At 49.9% G+C, this 20663-nt stretch overlaps 1 protein-coding gene across 3 annotated transcripts; it reads right to left on the reverse strand.

Moving 5' to 3' along the window:
* Window positions 1-525: 525 nt before the first annotated feature.
* On the reverse strand, window positions 526-20442 carry PRKAB2 (protein kinase AMP-activated non-catalytic subunit beta 2). Of its 3 annotated transcripts, none has more exons than XM_037907678.2 (8): window positions 20013-20442; window positions 15081-15259; window positions 14077-14243; window positions 12725-12818; window positions 11387-11507; window positions 6136-6269; window positions 5294-5362; window positions 526-3350 (listed from the first exon to the last, which is right to left on the reverse strand). In XM_037907678.2, the coding sequence occupies exons 2-8, from the start codon at window positions 15240-15242 to the stop codon at window positions 3273-3275; spliced, it is 825 nt and encodes a 274-aa protein (XP_037763606.1). In that variant the 5' UTR covers window positions 15243-15259; window positions 20013-20442; the 3' UTR covers window positions 526-3272. The 3 variants fall into 3 exon arrangements, with proteins under 3 accessions (XP_037763606.1, XP_043408468.1, XP_043408469.1); XM_043552533.1 differs by lacking the exon at window positions 20013-20442 and adding an exon at window positions 19735-19979; XM_043552534.1 differs by lacking the exon at window positions 20013-20442 and having other exon boundaries at window positions 14077-14275; window positions 15081-15183.
* Between the last annotated feature and the right edge of the window lie 221 nt (window positions 20443-20663).

A 20663-nucleotide genomic window follows, 5' to 3' on the forward strand; every position in this document is an offset into this window, starting at 1 on the left:
TAGATTTTGGCCTTCAAGGACCTTAATGAATAGTGGCATGTCAGTGATGCTGCCCCCCGCCCCCAACCCAACTCCCCTTCCACTGGAGCCCAGGCTGCTCCCACAGCTTTGCCAGTGAAGGCTGCTGAGGGGCAGGCAGCCCCAAGGGCGCTGTCACACATCCCCACGCACCTAGCCATTCCCATGGGGAGAGGGGTGCACTATCAGCACAGTGACAAGGACACCAGTGTGAAGAGCCTGCCCCCCACCCCAGTCTGGCTGAGTTTCCCCTGCAGTGACCTGCCCCGCAAAAGCACAGCCTCCCTGCGGCACCTGCGTAAGGCTATGCTGGCAGGAAGAGGGGAGTGTGTGGCACGTGCTCACAGGGGCAGCCCCAGCCCTGATACTGGACACACCCACAGCCAGTTTTGGCTCAGTACAGGCCAGGGGCCAGCCATCTCAAACCACACAAATGGCAAGCCTGGGTCCTTGGTGCAGCCCCTCTTCCTTGGCACACAGGCACAGCACAGATGAGGTCCCTCCAACCTCTGCAACAAACTTTATTAGTCACATTTTGGGGCCAACACCTTAGCCTGGCTTTATGAGTTACATCAAATCAGCAAGGGAGCCTGGCACATGTAGTGTCCCTCCCACCCCAAACCCAGGCTTGCACCCCCATCCCAGAGCCAGCAGCAGGCCAAACCCAGGGCATGAGAGAGGCCCCAGGTCTGAGAGCCCCCTCGCCCCAGCTACCAGCCATTGTGTTCAGCAGTAAACAGCTCTCCAGGCTGTTATCAGAAAGGGCTGAGGCAAACCTCCCCCCCTACAGCGTCACTAGCCCTGTGCATCTGCTGCAGCTCCCGCGGGAAAGCACAGCCGGGAGCTACAGCACAGGCACTGACAGCAGGGCCTCCTGGGGCTTTTGCACTTGCTGCTCCAGCAGGGCAGGGCAGGACCGGGACCAGGGGGTGCCTTCAGCTCGATGCTGGGGATTCCACCACCAGCCCCCAGCTGTTTCAGCCATTCTGCATTCCTTTGCTGTGCTACAGGCCTGGGCCAAGAGAAGGGGCTCAGCTGCTTCCCCCTTGTGGTAAGCTGAGCTCTCCTGGGTGTGTGACCCTAGCACCAGGACTGGGGACTGCCTCCAGGATAGGGGACTGTGAGGGGCTGGCAATTGGAGCCAATGCCAGCATGTCCTGGTCCAAGCCCTTTCCTTTAGCCAAACCCCAATGCCTCGCTGCAGAGTGGCAGCTAAGTGGCCACAACACCCAGACTCTGGGCTTTCCACCTTGACAGCAGCAGCCCCATACAGCTTGGCAGCATTGCCTCAGCTTGGCCCTCTGCCCCCTGGTGACAGGTGCTCACAAGGACAGTTATCAGGGAGCAAGCTGACCCTCTGGCTCTTGGTGTGGTCTGAGGCAGCCAGCATCTCTCCTACCCGTTAGCGCTAGCACCAGCCCTAACAATGACCAGGCCCCGCAGCACAGAGAGCAATAAATCAATAGCCTAGAGCCAGTGCCTGCCCTTCCCAGCACTGGAGCAGTGCTGGGCTGACCTGTCAGCGAGCCCTTACTGCCACGTCCTCCCTGCCCCAAAGGGGGAAGAGGCAGCCGCCCCAGAAGGATGGGCTTGGCCCTGCCTCCTTTTCCCCTCTAAGCAGAAATTTCCCTCTTGGTCAGTGAGCACTATGGCCGTGCTGGTGTGACTGGGCTGGGCAGAAAGCTGCTACTGCGTGTCCAGCTTGGCCTCCCACACAGGCATCTGTGGCCCTTCCAGGGTCCAGCAGAGCTGTGGCCCCGCTGGAAGCTGCTACGGTGCATCTCACCATCACACAAAGCGACCCCCCCCCTCCCCTGGAGGTACTCCAAGAGGACTGGGAGCCAGTGCTCTCCTTGTGACTGGTAAAGTGCAACTGCATACAATGGCAATGCCCTCTCCCCACCCACACCCGCAAGCTAATAGCTGAACCTGGCAGAGGCTTAGCCCAAAGGGCTTGTGACAATGACACTCACTAAACATTCCTCAGGATAAGTGAACCAGGGAGGCTGAGCTCAGCCACCAGTGCTCCCCCCAGAAAGAAGGGCTGCAGAGCCAGTGAGCTCTGTGGAGACCAGCCTGAGGCAGTGGCAGAACCTTGCACTGAGGAGTGAGAGAAGGGGCTCAGTGGGGGGCAGGCTGCACTGGGAAAGCTCTTAGCCAAGATGAAACCAGCCACTTCAGCACAATGGGGCAGGAGACTATCGTCCCAACAGTGAGATCAGCTTCCAGGCCAAGAACCCTGGTGCATGTGAGAGCCTCCTGCCCAGAGAGAGCAGCCCTGGCAGCTTCTGGGCACTAGCACTGCAGTTCTTCCCACAAAATATCCAGACTGGCACTTGGGAAACATGTGAGAGCTTGTGCAAAGGCCACGGACCCAGCAGGAGAGAGAGCTCCCAGGCTCCAGCCAACAGACATCTCAGCAGCTCAGGCTCTTCCTCTCAGGGGCACTAATTGCTCTGTCACAGCTGCAGTTCCTATGCTACACTGGCCAGGGAAGGGCAGCACTGAGCCATTCTGCTGTGGCCTAAACCTGGGAAATTCTCACCTCTTGGCCCCACAGCAGTCAAGGCTCAGCATTCTGGGGCCTAGGCCCACAGGTCGAGAGGGGTGATGATGCCTGAGGCAGGCAGGATAGTGTGTGTATGTGGGGGGGGGGGGGGGGAGGGGGGGAGTTGGAACAAATCCTCTGATGCAGTGTGTGTGGTGTTGGAACTAACCCTGGTCTCTGCTCAGGGGAGCCAGGTGCACGTTCCAGTCCCATCAGCTGAGTGCAGGGAGGTAGGAAGCCAGCCCAGGCCTGCAGAGCTCAGGTGCAGACACCCCCTGCACTCTGCCCCGAGGCAGGCCATTCTGGAGGGCCTTGGCATGGGTACAGAGGGAGAGTGACATGGCTCTGCCCCAAGCAGGCAACTGCTGGAGGAACTGGCCAAAGCCTTTACAGGCAGAGGGGCTGGGGAAGAGCTTTCAGCAGCTCCTTCCCTGCTGTGACTCCCCCACAGGGAGCCAGGCAGCAGGCCAAGCCAGGGAACTCAGCAAAGCCAGAGGACCCCACAGAGGGAGGCTATGAAAGGGTCAAATCAAATCTCACCAACAGAATACAGAGGGAATAGCTCAGACACCCAGCAGAGCTGGGCTCATCCCCTTCTACCCCTGCCAGGTTCAGCTAGAGCCAACCACCAGTTCTTCGTAGGCCTATGGCCCAGTGTGTGCAGACAACGTGCTATTCCTCGTGTGCTATGCAGCGAGGCACACGATCAGATGGGCTTGTACAGCAGAGTGGTGACATACTTCTTCTTGTAGCGGTGAGTGGCACTGAGCACCATTACGCCATCCTGCAAGAGAACAGAGCTGAGTGCTAGTTGTGTGGACCATAGATGCACACAGCCCCAGGATACTTCACAGTGCTGGGACAGTTACACAGATTTAGTAAGGGGAAGGGAGGGAGAGACAGCTCCTAGCCAAGATCCGAGATGAGGAGAGTCACTGAGACAGAGAACAGGGAGCTGTTGCTAGCACCAGCAGTTGCAGAGACTGCTCTTGTGCTGGCTAGACTGCTAGAAGGCAGAGAGAAAGGTCAGTGCTAGAGGAGCAGAGGAATCTGAGAGCGGCACAGAAAGACGAGCAGAGACAAGTCCCTGGAGGTAAATTCCAAGCTAGATCCTGATGGCCATGCAAGGAGGCTGTGGATGACAGGAGGGTCTGGTAGCAGTGCTCTGGGCAAGCTGGAAGGCAGCAGCATCTGGCACTAGAGCTGTTGGAAGTTTTCCGACAAAAACTACACATCCTGGGAAAATGCCTATCGGCACAGTGAGTGTGGCTGAATCGGTTACCTATTTAACTAAACAGAGGCAAGTCTCCCTACTCCCCCACAGGGGGTGCAAAGGCAGAGTGCCAGGCTGCTCTGCCTCCCTGCCCCCAAGCGCCGGTGAGGGTGGGACAGGTGAGAACCTTCCCTGAGAGCTGCCCAAAACGTTCTGCATCAGTTCACCCCAAATGGAGTCTCTGGAAATACCTTGTGCCTTGTATCAATGGAAGTGACAGCGAAGCACGGCACCTGCAAGCTGTGATGAGCAGGGGTCAACAGGCACCTGGGACCAGTGGGAGGGGCTAGGGAGTTCAGGAAGACAGTGGAGCCCATGTGAGACTGAGCTGGGCAGACCGACAGAGCCGTGTTTGAAGCTGCTGCTCTTGCCACAGAGAAGTGCTGTTCTCAGAGGCAATAGTGAAAACCTTCCACAAGGCAAGCAGGGAGCAGTCAGGGTCTTCCAGCCCTTCCAACCCCAGCCACCCAGGGTGACGGCAGAGACCCCAGCCCAGCCGCCTCGCCTCCTCCCCTCCTATGGCGCAGCAACAGCAGCTAGGCCAGCTGCAGGGACAGACTTTGGGAAGCCAAAGCCGCACGCACCTCACCATCAATCCCAGAGTGAGCCTTGCAGCTTCCTGCTCTGCCTCAGTCACTCAGCTCTGGGCTGGCACTCTGCCTGTTTGCCAGTTTCTGTATTGCCAGGGGCATGCAGGGGTGTCTGCCCATTAAACAAACCCACAAAATTAACCTGTAATTGACAATCCCTTTGGCTGGTGGGCAGATGCCAGCTACCCCAGAAGCTCCATAACTCAGGCTGCGATGCGATTTGTATGTAAGCAGGATTCAGACAGTTACACACTCTGAAAAGTGGATTTTAATAGGAAGGACAGAGTAGAACAAGGTTAGAGGCCAATGTGGAACGAGGGAGCCAGGCTGGAACTGGACTAGACAGCAGGCTAGGGAGCCCCACTGCCTCTCCAGCCCCCGTGATCAGCCTCCACGGTCCTACACCCTGGTCCACCTTGAACCACTAAAGTTTGCCAATGCCAACTGCTTCAGTGCCCCCTGGCTCCCTCAACAGAGGGACTTACTACAACAATCTGTAGCCCACTTAACCCCCTCTTTTTGTCCTATGACTGCAGGGATATTAACAGGCCACTCTACCTGGTATGGTCCCTTACAATATATGCTATCTATGCTAAACAATCTGTTCCACTTTGCATTTAGCAGTGACGCTCCGAGTACCTTTCCCAGACCTGAAGAAGCGCTCCGGGATTTCTGTACACAGCAGACAAACCTGCGGCTGGCCCACTGCAGCCAGCTCAGGCTGTGCATCCGTTTCATTGCTGTGTAGACTTCCGGGCCACAAATCACAACACCCTGTAGCAGCAGGGGAAGATCATAAAAGCAGGAGCCTCTCCTAGGCCCTCACAGGTGAAGTAGGTACCCCGCCGTGTGACCACCACTTACCTTAATGGAGAGTGCGTAGAGGTGGTTGAGCATGACATGGTTGGGCTCTGGTAGAAGAGCTGGGTCACACTGGAACAAGGAGAAGGGTCAGTTTACAGAGGCGAATGGGAACTGGGAGCAGCAGCCACAGACAGGCTCTCCATGCGGAAACAACTCGCAAACACCAACCCCAGGCCATTTTAGGGTGTGCAGGAATCAGTCATTTCAGTGGACATTAGACTTACACTCTGGATTTTAGCAATGTTCTACTGTCTAGAGCAAGGATGAAGCCCAGGCTTTGCACCAGAGAGAACAAGGAGCCAACACAGCGTAGAGGTACAGCCTGCTTTGACCAGCACACAGCGAGGGCTGTCTGCTTGGATTGAGATAGAAGACCCCAAAGTGGGTCACAACCCTGTTTCATTGGGTCACCAGGGCTGGCATTAGACTTGCTGGGGCCCACGGCCAAAGCCCGAGTCCAAGCCCCACCACCCTAGGTGGCGGGGCTCAGTTTACAGGCCCCTCACCTGGGGCTGAAGCCCTTGGGCTTTGGCCCCCCCAGCTGGGGCGGCAGGGCTCAGGCTTCGGTCCCCCATCCTGGGGTCGTGTACTAATTTTTGTTGTCAGAAGGTGGTTGCAGTGCAATGAAGTTTGAGAACCCGTGGAGTACTGCATGCTGAGATCCATGATGCCCTCAGGCTGTACAGGTAGGAGGACTGCAGCAGGACATGTTGCAGAACTTTGGGGGGCACCCTTTGGCCACCTTCGCTCTTACTGCAGAGCCTCTTAGCGCTCAGCACAAACTCCCCTGCTTGCTCCACACCCAGCTATGTGCCCACTCAGAGGGCGAGGCTGCTACTCACAGAGATGTTGGTGTCCTTGTTGAGAATGACTTGGAGGAGGTGAGGAGGTAGGATGGGTGGGGATTTGAAGCGCTCCTCTGGTCGATACACATACATTTCCTGGCCATAGAGTCCTGGTGGGGAGCTAGACAGGTCTACAAAACACCAAGGAGATGTGAAGGGAAGTGTCAGAAACTTCATCACTTGAAACAAATTTAAGTGAGTCTGGACAAAGCTCTAGTGACACCTGCTGAGGCCCCCAGGCATGGACTAGAGGGACACAGCAGGGTCTTTCTAGCACTGGCTTCTTTAATTAACCCTGGATTGGCACTGGGCTGCAAGTCCAAGAGAGCAGACATGCAACAGAACATCTCAACTCCATGGCCTTGGCAACACCTTCTGCAAGCAGTGGCTTCCAATGGGGATACACCTAGGTGCCAGGACCATACTAAGGGGCTGCACTGAAGGGGTTATTTGAGAGTCCCACTGCACTTATTTCCCATTCTAGCACAAGCCTCTGTATAACAGTGTTTTTCAAATCGTGCGTTGCGGCATGTAACACGCTGGGTTGCCTTGCTCTGGTCAGCATCACCAACCGGGACGTTAAAAGTCCCATCGGGGGTGCTGCCCAATTGAGGCAGGCTAGTGCCTACCTTTTCCAACACTGCGCTGTGCCCCGGAAACGGCCAGCAGCGGGTTCAGCTTCTAGGCAGGGGGGCTATGGGGCTCCACATGCTGCCCCTGCCCCGAGCACTGGCTCCACACTCCCATTGGCCAGGGGAGGGATGAGGGTGAGGCACCGGTGGGCGAGAGTTGCGTGGAGAGGCTCATGCACCTCTGCCTAGGAGCCAGACCTGCTGCTGGCCACTTCCAGGGTGCAGTGCAGTCCATGGTGCCAGGACAGGCGGGAAGCCTGCCTTAGCCCCCCCCCCGCTGCACCGCTGACCAGGAGCCACCGACAGTAAGTCCGCACCCCAATCCCCTGCCCCAGGCCTGAGGCCTCCCCCAAACCCAGAGTCCCTCCTGCACCACAAACCCCTCATCCCCAGCCCAGAGCCCTTACCCCCTCCCGCACCCCAACCCTCTGCCCCAGCCCCCCCAAACCCAGAGCCCCTCCTGCACCCCAAACCTCTCATCCCTCATCCCCAGCTCTGTTGGGTTGCGGGCATCAACAATTTTCTTCAACTGGGTCCCCAGAAAAAAAAGTTTGAAAACCACTGCTGTATAAGATGTATCAGCAGCAGATGGGCTTCTCAAATGATCTACATCAGAGGTGGGCAAACTTCAGCCCGTGGGACCCTCCTGCCCACAGGACCCTCCTTCCCAGCCCCTGAACTCCTGGCCCGGGAGGCTAGTTCCCGGCTCCTTCCCTGCTGTTCCCTCCCCTGCAGGCTCAGCATGCAGCACCGCTGGTGCAACGCTCTGGGCGACCTGGCAGTGCAGTTGCAGAGCTGCGGCCTGACCCGGTGCTCTGGGCGGCACGGCTGTAGCGCCGCCAGCCACCGGTGCTCCAGGCAGCGCAGTAAGAGGGCAGGGAGCAGGGGAGTTCGAGGTGGTGGTCAGGGCTGTGCATTGGGGTTGGGGCAGTCAGAGGGAGGGGAACAGGGGGGCTGGATAGAGAGCAGGGAAGTTCGAGGTAGTGGTCAGGGGTCAGGGCGGTCAGAGAGCAGGGAACAGGGGGGTTCGATGGGGCAGGGGTCCCAGAGGTGGGGGGGCAGTCAGGAAGAAGAAGAGGGCTTGGATGGGGCGGCAGGGAGAAGTTAGGGTGGGGAGTCTGGGGGTGGTCAGGGGACAGGGAGTGGTGGATGGGGCAGGAGTCCTGGGGGAGCCATTAGGGGCCGAGAAGTGTGGGGGGGTCAGGCCACGCCTGGCTGTTTGGGGAGACACTGCCTTCCCTAACCGGCTCTCCATACAATTTTGGAAACCTGATGTGGTTTCCAAAAAGTTTGCCCACCCCTAATCTACATGATTCACTGCTGCAGGACTCCCTGATGCACAACCGAACTACCAGTCAGTGATCCCGGGTCAACCTAGCACAGCTGGCATCTGGAGAGGTAACCCAGTGATCTTTGCTGCAATGTGAGCACAAAGAAAGTGGGAGGTTTTCTGCACAGATTACTACTAAAACAATTAACTCTAATCCTAAACCAGCCAGACGCTGATGCACAATGGAAGCTTCTGATCCCAGCAGGACTGTAAGATGTATAGATGTCAAATATGCCTTAGATATATATTGATAATAGGTTATTATTATAGCCCTCTCTCTGCTTACCTACCCAGGAAGCAATCACCCTATTCTCCCTCATCTCCACAGTGACCAGGATTACCACCATGCACCCCCATGCACATCCCAAACTGAAGCCTCCTCATGGAGCAATAGAGCATGGAAATCAATATGCACATCACCACAGGAGGACATCTTGTTGGGAGTTTCAATTAAATTAAAGGTTGAATTGCACAGTTCCCAGGAAAGGAGAGTTCCTAGACAGGAAATTCTCATGATTTGCATGTGGTGAGAATTCCCATCTGACTGGAAATTAAGAACCAGAGACGCGTGTAGAACACAAATTGAAATCAGCTAGGAAGCTTGTGACCAAAAAAGTAGATAGCAACTCCCCAACGTGTAACTTTGGAATATTAAAAGAAATCGCTTGAAGAGGGAGAAATTCCAGTTAATAGTCTGGGTTAGTACAGAAATGCATTATTTGAAATGAATCAAATATAAAAAGCCTCCAATAAGAAAGAGATTGAAGATATTTGTTATATACAGGCACCATCTACTGGATACCAACAGAGGCAGAGAAACCAAAAGCTGAAATCTGAGCACTAAGACTGGCCAGCGTCAAAAAAAAAAAAAAAAAAAAAAGTTTTGGCCTCCTCCAGTGGACCCCAAAACAAGGCATATAAACCTGAGGCTACTGTATGTACCTGTGACGCATGGCTAGAAAGGGTTAAACATCCTGCAAAATAAATAACCCATAGCAGACATGGGGGGAAGATAATGTTTGTGTTTTTGTATGAGTAGGGTCAACAATGTAATCAACAGTCCCTGTCTATGCTGTATTCTGATCATTCAGAGGTCAAAAGAAGATCCTATCATTTAAATGAATTGTAAACACGGGATATCTTGGTATTCATCTCCCTTTGAAATGTACTGTGAATGGTGGAGGAACAAGCAAATGGCCTTATATTAATTCATATAGCTAAGTACCAGTGATGGACCTCCTTCAAAGTCATCCTAATTACCTTTTGTTCCCCAAGGAAATCCCAACTTGTCAAAGAGGACATGAAATTGTATAAAAGATCCTTGGGTCCTGATTCTGTCATCTCAGATCTACTTAGGCTTCGTCAGGGGAAGTTCGAGTCGCAAGACTGAGGTCCCAGTTATGCTGGTACGCCCTGAATGTGAGATTTGGACATTGGACTATAACCTATGAACTACTTGCAACTACAAAGCTCACCATCTTTGCAATGAATCTGCACTTCAGTGAATTGAACTCATGTCTGTATGTATGTTGATCTTTTAACCATACTTTCTCTCTCTCTCTCGTTTTTTAATAAATTTTAGTTTAGTTAATAAGAATTGGCTGTAGCGTGTATTTGGGCAAGATCTGAAACATTCATTAACCTGGGAGGTAATGTGTCCAATCCTTTGGGATTGGTAGAACCTTTTCTTTTATATGATGAAATAAGATTTAAAGAAATTTTCATCATATTTGACGTGGGTACCTGGACGGAGGCCTGAGGCTGGATCACTTTAATGGAACTGTGTTGTTTGGACATCTGAGTAACCAGTAAGGTAATAAAAAAGCTGTTTTATGCTGGCTTGGTAAATCTAAGTACTGGAATATCCACCAGCTTTTTGGGGTTTGGCTGCCCCGTTTTTTGACGTTCACCCTAACTGAGTGACCATAGGTGGCCCCCACTAGGGCCCCGGTCACAGTACCCAAAGCTAGCTGTACCCCTGTAGACACTCTCTCCCACCCCCCTGTCCAGGGTTACAGGACAAAGCAGTTGACTAAACCCACAAAGAAGCTGCAGAATTCAGAAGTGCTACTGATGCTTGGACCGACAGCATGGAAAAGACTCCCCCCGACCCAGGGTTACCGGACTAAGAAGTGATGAGATTGTATTTCAGGGACTGTATTTCTTTCTGCTCGTTAGCATAAATAACAGAGTTACCTTGTTAGGTCCACACTCTTTTTAGTGAGACCTCAAGTAACTATATTTTGGCATTTAATGAACTAATGTTATATGTATCTTCCCATTTGTCAATTCCACAAATTGGCCTAAGAGACTTAAAACAACTTTAGGCAATTGCGCTTGATATTTTAAACTAGAACCCCTCATACCAAACAATTCCAATAGCAGTGACCACAGTGTGCCCTAGGACCAGTGCACCCTTACTCCTTAGAGAAGTCTCGGAAGCATGATCACGTGGGTGAGATTCCGTGGCCTGCATTGTGCAGGAGGTCAGACTAGATGATCATAATGGTCCCTTCTGACCTTAATATCTATGTATTACAGAGACTAAAGAATTGATAACTGATGATTGTCAGAAAATATCAGAAGAAATTTTGGTGATTTGTATTGTTCCTCACACTGGTTTATGTTAATTACATGACTGCGTGCGTATTTTGTGTTCAGAACATGCCTAAATTATTGCTTGTATCTACATTTGGTTGATAAACTGTTGATTGTCCATTTATGTGGTTCTGGGTGAATTAATAAACTACCAATTGGTTAAAAGCACCAAGTGTCCTGGTTGGAGAAACCCTGTCCAAGGTAAAAGTGATAAAATTAGTAAGCCAGTGCTCCTTGGACTCACTAAAAAGGGGTTATCCTAATTAAATTCCATTCCAACACTGCCATAATGCTTAAAATTGGCAAATCTAGTGTGTTAGATTTCAGTTTTAAAAAACTCTGGCCCCTCAGCACCTTCACACAACTGACCTCCCCATTCACACTTATAAGGCTCAGATCAGACAACTAAATCACTCGCACTTACAAGGCACTCAGACAGCAAGCTCTTCAGAGTGTGTGCATTGCACAGCATTGGGTCCTTGGGCAATGGTGCAATATAACAACAAACACTACTCCTCACAGCTGCGTGTCAGGCACCCACGCAGCTGTCAGCTGGAGTTCCAACTCAAGGTGCTCATTCCCCTTCAGTGAAATCAGTGTGATAGGAGCTCTGAGCAAGTCTCGAAGGAGGAGAGAGGCATGTGTCACAGTCAATGTCAGCACGCACGGAGTGCCATGAGAAATTTACCTCGACACGAAGTCTCTGAGCTCTCCAGAGAATCCACCTTTAATGCATCAAATACCTCGAAGTCAGACTTCTTGACGTGAATCAGATTGTTAATGGTGCCCATTTGGCTGGTGACCACAGGCTGAAATGAAAAGTGAAGACAGTGATCTACCTCCTACCTACCTACATCCCCTTCCCACTGACACACACACACTCTTCCCAGCCTTCTCTCCCCCACCTGCACATGGACAATCACACATCTCATTTATCTATCCCCCTGCTACAGTAGCACATACATCACCCATCCGTGTGTCAAACCAAGAGGCAGAGGTAGAGCAGATAACCCACAAGAGCTGCCCAAGGCTCAAGAGACATTATGTTGAAGAATGCCCTGCTAGACTCCGGGATGCAGAAGTTTCAGACTCTCATCTAAATACAGGGGCTCACAGGCATGCCTCATTAGCATTTTCTCACTGTTCACACCCTTTCGCTTTCCAATTACTCTCAATTTTGGGCAATCTATGCAACTCCACCCCTACACTCTGCTTTAATAATCCTCTTCTATAGGCCCATCCTCCTACTAGCAGATAACTAGATTACTATGCTTGTCACATTGCCCCTTTATCAGCTGCAGGCATCACCTCTGAGTGAGAAGATTAAGGGAACCAGATGCCCTAGTCTGGATGGTTTACACTGAAACTGGTTGAAAGGAATTCTGGTCCCCAACTGCCCCTTTTAACACTGTTGAGAGTCACCAGATGATCTAGAGTAGGGTTACATGATCTGTTTGAGCATGGAGCTAGGCCCCAGAAGGAATAAATCAGTGGAACTGGTATCTTATTTCCCATCCCTACCCCTCCTCACCCTACAATGTCCCCCAATCCCTTCCTGCTCTCTGCACCTCTGCCCAGGCAATGTTAAAGAAAAATGCCTTAATTTTAATTTCAAACCCAGACTGCTGCATGAGGGACTCAAGGCCACAGGGAGGAATTTGGTGTAATGCTAGTCCTAAGAAGCAAGGGGCTGGGACATGGAATCAAGCGATGGATGCAGAGAGGCTCACAAAGCTATTCCATTAGCTACGTGCACAGAAATGCTTATGGGGTGAAACAGCCTCAACGTGTTACCAGAGTATAGAGAGGGACAATCAGTGCCGCACGAGTCAAAGCAGGGTGAGGGCTGCTGGTGCTGTACCATCCTAGCCAGTGAAAGCAAATGTTACAGTAGAAGCACGGAGGAGAGGCTGAACTAGCCTAGGGCATGGGGTGCACACTACATTTCCGCAGTGCTGAGGCAGCATACTGAGCCTAAGAGGAGCACTCACTTTGTCTCTGGGGAGAGAAAACAGCTGAGAGTTACCTCTGAAGGGTCATGAACCCACTGGCCATCCACAAAAAACTTGTACTGGTGCTCGCCCTCGGGCAGGTCCAGAATAGCAACAAAGTCATTGTGGCTGAAAGGAGAGAGGAGAAGTACAGAAATAGCACTGCAGAAATTGCTCTTCCACAGGTCACTGGACACATCAACGGTCCCAGATAGTTCGAGCCTCCTAGTGCCTGAGCTCAGCTCACACAATACTGATTTGGAGAGCACAGACAGAATTCCTGCAGTGCCAAGACAGTGGCTCTCAACCTTCCAGAGTCTGATTTTCCTTGAGTACCCCCAAGTTTCACCTCACTTAAAAACTACTTGCTTACAAAATCAGACATAAAAATACACAAGTGTCACAGCACACTGTTACTGAAAAATTGCTTACATTCTCAGTTTTACAAAGAATTATAAAATAAATCAATTAGAATATAAATATCGTACTTACATTTCAGTGTATAGTATATAGAGCAGTAGAAACAAGTCACTGTCTGTATGAAATTTTAGTTTGCACTGACTTCACTAGTGCTTTTTATGTAGCCTGTTGTGAAACTAGACAAATATCTGGATGAGTTGATGTACCCCCTGGAAGACCTCTCTGTACCTTCAGGGCTATGTGTACGCCTGGTTGAGAACCATTGTGCTAAGAGACACTCCGCATCGAGAGACATCTCAACACATCACAGACCAGTCCTACCCCACCCACCCACACCTGCCCCATGCTAACCCGGTACATTCACACACAACCTGAACCAACACCACACACATACAAATGTATGCACTGGATGAGGGCATGCTTGTGGCACAGCTTGGATAATTAAGGAACTTGCCAAAATTTCTAAATTCTACCTTAGAATTGTTTCGCTTGGACTGCCCCAAGCAGTCCCATAATGCCACTGGAAGATATGCTTGGAAGAATCCATATTCAACGATCTGTAGTTCCATGTTGACACCAAAATCATCTGCCCAGATTGGTATAGAACTGGGGAAGTTAGTCTTGGTAACAAAACTGTGCTAAGTCCTTGAATTAATTGAACTGATTTATTACTTCTTGAAGATAGCAACGTCTCAAGTGGAGTTCAGTTTTTGACACTGTAGACGTTATAACCAACTTTATTTCACTTGCTGTAATTTTGTTGGTTTTCAAAGCTATTTTGGCTAATAAAACCATAAAAATTCACCAGTCCATACTTCAGCTAAGGAACACAGCCCCAAAGAACAGTGAGAAATCTAGTAGAGGGAACTGGTTAAATATAAAACACTTTGGTTAAATAATTTATCCCCCCTCTTCCTCAAGTTATTGTGACTTGCACATGCAAAGGCTTCCCAGAGAGAGGAAATACCTTTTGATGAGTGGGATCTTGGCACTCCAGTTGTTGAAGGACCCAGAGATGAAGACCTCCTTGCCTCCATCAGCCCAGCGGATGACAGTGGGACGAGCCTGCTGTGAAGGCTTTACTGACTCTTCCAGATCATGCTGCCATGACATAAACTCCTTCTCCCCAGCAAGCTGCATGAAGGAAACAAGAGCCATCCCAAAGCCTAGCCAAGGTGCAGATACAGCAGGGATCAGGGCTGGCTCTCCAGTCACATTGTTCCCTCATAGCCCTTCAGCACACATCAGAGCAGGAGCAGCGCAGATTTTCCAGCTCCAAAATGCACCACAGATTACCCCATTTGTTGCCCCCCCCGACATCTACTCCAGTGCTTTGACTTCCTCTCCACTTCACCCCTCCTCTCCACTGCCCTCACCAAAAACCTCCGTGTCCAAGTCACAAGACCCCTTTGCCACCTCATGGATCTAGGCACTTACTTGCTGTAGAATCCAAATGACTCCGTTCCCACATTCCTTGATCTATGCACTGTCTTCAATATGAGGATGACCCCCTTCTCCCCTAGACTCTGGAGTCTGAGATGCAGCATTGCACCTGGCATTACATTATTATTGCTCCACTTCAGACAATAGAGCTGAGAGAATTTACCCCAGCTGAGGACGTGCCCAAGTCATTTCCTGGTTTCTCTGTCCAAGCTAAATGACAGCCTTTGCGTTGTGTCCTCTTCTCACTCTATTCTCTGGACCTTCTTCTAAATGGGCCCCTTTTCCTGCTACCCTTTGACTAAGAGCATTCTATACTCACTGTATCACCCCTAGGCACTAACTGTAGTGGGGTGTATTGTACACATCGCAAGGTAATTAAGCACTTACCAAAAAAAAAAAAAAAAAGACAAATGTCATTGACTCAGATCTGCTAGAAAATGAGCTCAGCAGAGCTGCCAATATGGTGACCTGTATCATTGGTTATAATCCTGTAAGGATGGGGAATAGGACAGAGAGGCCAGCCCATACCTTGGAGTCAAGGGTGCTGAAAACATTGGGGTCATCAGTGCTGCCCACCATGATCTTGTGGGGATGATCCTTCGTGGAATGGGTGCTACTGGCTCCATCGGAGCGATGAGATTTGGAGCCATGGCGTTCCCCAGACAGTCGATCACTGGTGGTGTTTCCCATGGCAGCTCTGCACCTGACTGAAGGAGAGGGGAGAAAACACAATGCCCTAGTGCCCACTACACACCCACAGGCGGGAAGGGAGATCTCTTGGTTTTCCAACCCCCCACGTCAGCGTAGATTGATTTCAATCCATCATTTAAGTTTTTCAAGCAACAAAACACTTCCGCCAAATGAATTATTTGCATGATGGTTAGTGGAATTTCTAGCCAGAATACTAGAATAGTTTTGCATTAATTGAAAATAATTATGTACCACAGCCAACAGAGATGTATTTTTAGAGCATCATTCACCCTGAAGGATTCCAAAGGGCTTTGCAGACTGCACATAGAAACCCTACACCCAGCAAGAATACACAGCCACACAGAGTGAAGGTAGCAGCTGTTTGACAGCCCGCAGCAACACTTCTCGTTATAAACTGTTGTGTAGGGAAGAAGACTCCTGTGCCTAATTGAAATTACAAGGAGACTTTAAGGAGACAGAATGGAATTACCCAAGATGAAATTTAGCTGCAATGTCCTGGCCAACACCGTGGTGCCTATGAGAAGCTTTACTATAAAAGGATGGGGATGCTGATACAGCACGGGCATTTACTAATCATTTACCAGCCACACCAACATCAGTTTCAGGACAGGAGCTGAACCACAGCAAAAAGCGGTTTGCAAAATTGACTGTTTTGACTTATAATCACTTAAAATCTCTCTTTTGTATTCATGATAAATGAAGGGGGGGATGGGACAGCTCCCTTTTATGGACACCCAGCCAGCTATAAAATCCTTCTTAGTAGCTGTTCTCTACTTGATTTACCTGTAAAGGGTTAAAAGTCTCGCTGCTATGCACAGGTAAAGGAAGTGAGTGGGCACCTGACCAAAAGAGCCAATGGGAAGGCTAGAACTTTTTTTAAATTAAGAAAAAACTTCCCTTTTGTCCATCTGTGGTTGTTCTCCCAGGGAGAAGGGGACAGAGCAGCAGTTATGTTGTAAGAAGCTTGGGCCAGGTACGAAAACCCATCAGTATCATACCTAGAAACTACTAATTTGAAACCCCAGATATGTAAGTAGATCAGGAAAAGTCTAGGAAGACGTGATTAGGTTTATCTCTTATTTCTTTACAGCTTGTGGATTCCTCTGTGCTAACCGCAGGTGCTTTTGTTTTGCTTGTAACCTTTAAGCTGGACTTCAAGAAAGCTATTCTTGGTGCTTAATCGTTGCATTTGCTCTTTTCTAAATCTAGCAATAGTCTGAGTACCCAGACGTATTTTCTTTTAATAAAATTTACCTTTTTTAAGAACAGAATTGGATTTTTGTGTCCTACGAGGTTTGTGCACATGTTGTTTAATTAGCTAGTGGCAACAGCTGATTTCCTTTGTTTTTCTTTCTCAGCTCTTCCCTGGACGGTGGGGGGGGGGGTAAGCTTGAGAGTACCACACAGGAAGGAATTCTCAAGTGCGCCTTCCTGGGCTCTCAAAGGGGTTCTGCGCTTGGATGGTGGCAGCATTTACCAATCTAAGGTCAGACAGAAGTTAAACTCCCAAGGTTACAATACAAGCCTGGAGTGGCCAGTATTAATTTTTAGAATCCTTGTGGGCCTCCACCTTCTGCACTCGAAGTGCCACAGTGGGGAATCAGCCTTGACAGTAGTTAATAAGTTTGTTTGTTTATTCTACCTGAAGCAGTGTGTTTGGTTTGAAGCATGTCAGAGACTCCACTTGGGATAACAAGACTTTGTTAAATTGACAAACTCATATAAGCTTGCAGCATTCAGCGGGCATAACTGGACACTGCAAGATGGAGGTTCCTAGGGTTGTGTCTGGGACCGGAGATATTGGCTAGTGTCATTCGGTTGCACAATCCAAGCAGTGGCTGGCCAAAAGTGATCACTCACATAGCTGGGAGCAGTTTACATGCTAGAGGCTGTGCGTGGAACAGCCTGGGAGTGGGGGTTCTCACAGTGGAGCAGGATGGCTCCCGGAGTCGAGGATTGGCATGACCTAACTGATCACCAGTCCAGATAACATGAGGGGAACACATCTTCTTGTAAGAAACCCAGCAGGCTCAGCAAGTTGCACAGATCTCTTCCGTTCTCTGACGGTCATCACACAGATTCCCAACAGCTAATTACTACAGAATTTTTGCTTTACCTAGTTAATTTTACAGTGCCATTCACATGCCTTGAATTCTACTATGTTGACAATCACAGACCTGCAGAGCAAGTCATGGGGACAGCAAGCAAGGAATACTGTATTATTATTGGTGTTATTGTAGTGAATAGAAAAGGAGTACTTAGTCTCTAAGGTGCCACAAGTACTCCTTTTCTTTTGCGGATACAGACTAACACGGCTGCTACTCTGAAACCTGTAGTGAACAGTTGCTTTCCCCACAAAATTAAAATCTTCACTATTTGGAGAGAGCTTTGCATAAAAGACAAAGTTACACGTTGACACTGGAGTTTTTGAAGAGAAGCTACATTTAAGTTGTTAGGGAAAACTATCTTTTTAAAAAAAAAAAAAAAATCTTTAAATTTCTTCACAAAGCAAAAAACCCCCACCCAATTTACTATGTAGTTTTATAGAAAGTGACAAGGTACAGACTAACACTGATATTATTATTATCTTTAAGAGACTTAGCTGAACCATCCTACAGAGCAAGTGAATTCTGTTACCTACATAGCTGGTAAACAACAATTACATGACTTGATGTAACAAACAAACAACAAACAGCAGTGAGAGAACACAGACCTGTAGTCAAACACACGTCAAGACAATTCAGGAACAAGCAGCTGTAATAGGATATTGTACACAGAAACAACATGCACTCGCCACGTTCAAGCATCTTAACAGCATCCTTGGACATTAATTCTCACTTTGATATTACAAAGCTTTTAAAGGGGGGAACAAACCAAAAAGCCAATTAATGAATTGCAATTTAGGGAGAAATTCTAGTCTCTCCAGGATTAAGACTGAAGCAAGACTTCCACCAAACTAGATTTTGACAGTAACTTCATCAAATCTATCTAATCCTACTGGAAATTTCACAGGAATTAATTTATAGGAAGGCAGAATTTTTCAGGAGATACAGGGTCCAAGATGGAAATGTTTATTTTTTTGACTCCGCATAACTTCAAAACAGTTCAGATTAGTAAAGCCACATTTGTTCTAATAGTCAGTCCATCCCTTCTTTGTTATTAATAGTCTCTACATACAACTGCCTCCAGCCTGTTTTGGTGAGGACTATTTAGTTCTCAAGTGCTGTTTTCAGGTATTTACAGTGTAAGGACATTTCTTGGTGTTCTGAACACATACCAATTTCAGGGATCTAGGAAGCATATGTAGCCCTGACCTGCAGGTTATAAAGCTCACACAGAGGACAAGCTTGTGCAGAGTTCCTAAGTATGTCCTGAATTCTATTTCCATCTCTTCCCCTGACTAGTCCTAATACTATTTACCCTTATATACCACTTTATAAACACTATTTACTTAGATCTCACTATAGTGCCCAGAAGTAGATGAATGAATGTTTTATAGAGCACCAGTTGCTGTGATAAAAGTAAAGGTTAACTACCATGAACCACAATTACCAGACAGGAATGACTCAGAAAGCTTAAGGCCAACACTTCCAGACATATCAACTGCGGCTTTGTCTACACTAGAAAGGGTTTGCTAGTGTAATTATACAGGTACAGTTATACTGGCCAGACCTCCTAGTGCAGTTTATCCTAGCAAAAGTTCTTCTGTAGCTATATCTTATTGTGATTCCTCAAATGAAACATGCTATACTTTCAAAAGGACTTTTTGGCATCTATAACTGCATCTATTCAAAAGCTTTTGCCAGCATAACTATTTCAGCAAAACAAACCAAAACCACCACACCCCTGACTGACATAGTTATGCCAACAAAACTTTGAAGTGTAGACCAGGCCTAAATTTGGGTTTCTAATTTGAAACATGGCTGGATGCTCAGATGCTGAGCACCTGCAGCTCCCAGAGGCATCTGTACAAGTGCAGCACTTCTTAAAGTCAGGCTCAAGGTATCTCAGTTTGAGCACCCAAAAGTAGCAGGAGGTGGTTGCAGCACTTCCCACCCCATGCACACATTTACCTGCCCCTTTGCCCTATATCGATGGATGAGCTTCCTTCCATTTACCTGCTTTTACAGCCCCCATCACACTGGTATCTAAGCAGCACAAGCACTCAGGAGACCTGGGTTCAAGTCCCAGTTCTGCTGAAGGCCTGCTGGGTGACCTTGGGCAAGTCACCTCCCCACTCTCTGCTTCAGTTTCCCCATCTGTAAAAGCTACTGACCACTTTTGCAAAGTGCTCTGAGGTGATGAAGAATGCTAGATAAGGGCTAGGGATTGTTATTAATGAGTTTACCCCCCTGTGAGGTGAGGAAAGGCAATCCCAGGTGGAGCATAGAGGCCCAGAGAGACTGAAGGACTGGCCCCAGATCACACACCCAGTCTGGAGTAGAGCAGAGAATTGATTCTTATCTCATACCCCAGGTCAGAGCTTCATCAACCAGCCAACCTCCCTCCTCCAGGCCTGGCCACCAGGGAGGTGAGGGGCGGCTCCCTCACAAGGCTTCATCTGCACCTGTTCGCAATGTGACACCCCGGGGGCCTGTTCCCACCCCCGCCAACACGGGGAGGGCAGGCGGGGGGCTTCCCCCACCCCCCGGGCACAGCAGCTTCACAGCCGCCCGCCAACGCGGCTCCGCCCCACCGCCCGGCCCCAGGCTCCGCGGCCCCCCCCCGGGGGCCCAGTCTCCCCAGTACCTGGCCTCGGCTCGGCCTCCGCCTCTCTCCTCTAAAATGGCGAGACGCCCCCAAGCCGGCGACGGCCGGCAGCCACTCTATGGCCGGGCTGGGAGACGCTCTGTCCGACTCCACCGGCTCCTCTATGGCCAGGGCAGGAAGCGGGACTTGGCTCTACGCTGATAACCTTGGACGGCCGCTCGCGCGGCTTCTTGGAACGGACACTCTATCTGCCCGGGGGAGGGGGGGCATCTCTATGGCTCTACGAGCGGAGAGTAAGGCGTGCGGGTGCCCCCCCGCCCCCCTCCGGGGCGGTCTGCGCTTCAGCCCGAGGGCGGCGCTGGAGGGTAAAGACTTTCGGAGTCCGCCCCCTGAGGCAGCCGCCATCTTCTTTGAGGCTTCAGTCACATTGCAACCCATGGCAGATGGCAGCCATCTTTACTAGGGCGGGGGCGGTTCTTCCATCACTGTGGTTAATCAGCCTCCCTGACAGGTGGTGTCTACATCAGGCCTTAGAGCAACATAGCTACATTGCTCGGGGGTGGATTTTTCCACACCCTGAGAGATGTAGCTATGCCGATGTATACTTTTTACTGTAGACCTGGCCTAAGACCCTTCCTGGCAGACTTTTTTTTAAATCAGGTCCCTGACAGGGATGCCACCTCACCCTCG

This window comes from Chelonia mydas, chromosome 8 (assembly GCF_015237465.2).
Source record: "Chelonia mydas isolate rCheMyd1 chromosome 8, rCheMyd1.pri.v2, whole genome shotgun sequence".
Lineage (NCBI taxonomy): Eukaryota > Metazoa > Chordata > Testudines > Cheloniidae > Chelonia > Chelonia mydas.

What these genes read in the sequence shown, in the direction of transcription:
- PRKAB2 (XM_037907678.2), bottom strand. Translation starts at nt 15,242, where the DNA reads ATGGGAAACACCACCAGTGATCGACTGTCTGGGGAACGCCATGGCTCC. An exon ending in TCAGCACCCTTGACTCCAAG is followed by an intron (nt 14,244 to 15,080) that starts GTATGGGCTGGC and finishes TCCTTCATGCAG; the next exon opens with CTTGCTGGGGAGAAGGAGTT. An exon ending in TCTACGCACTCTCCATTAAG is followed by an intron (nt 3,351 to 5,293) that starts GTAAGTGGTGGT and finishes GTTCTCTTGCAG; the next exon opens with GATGGCGTAATGGTGCTCAG.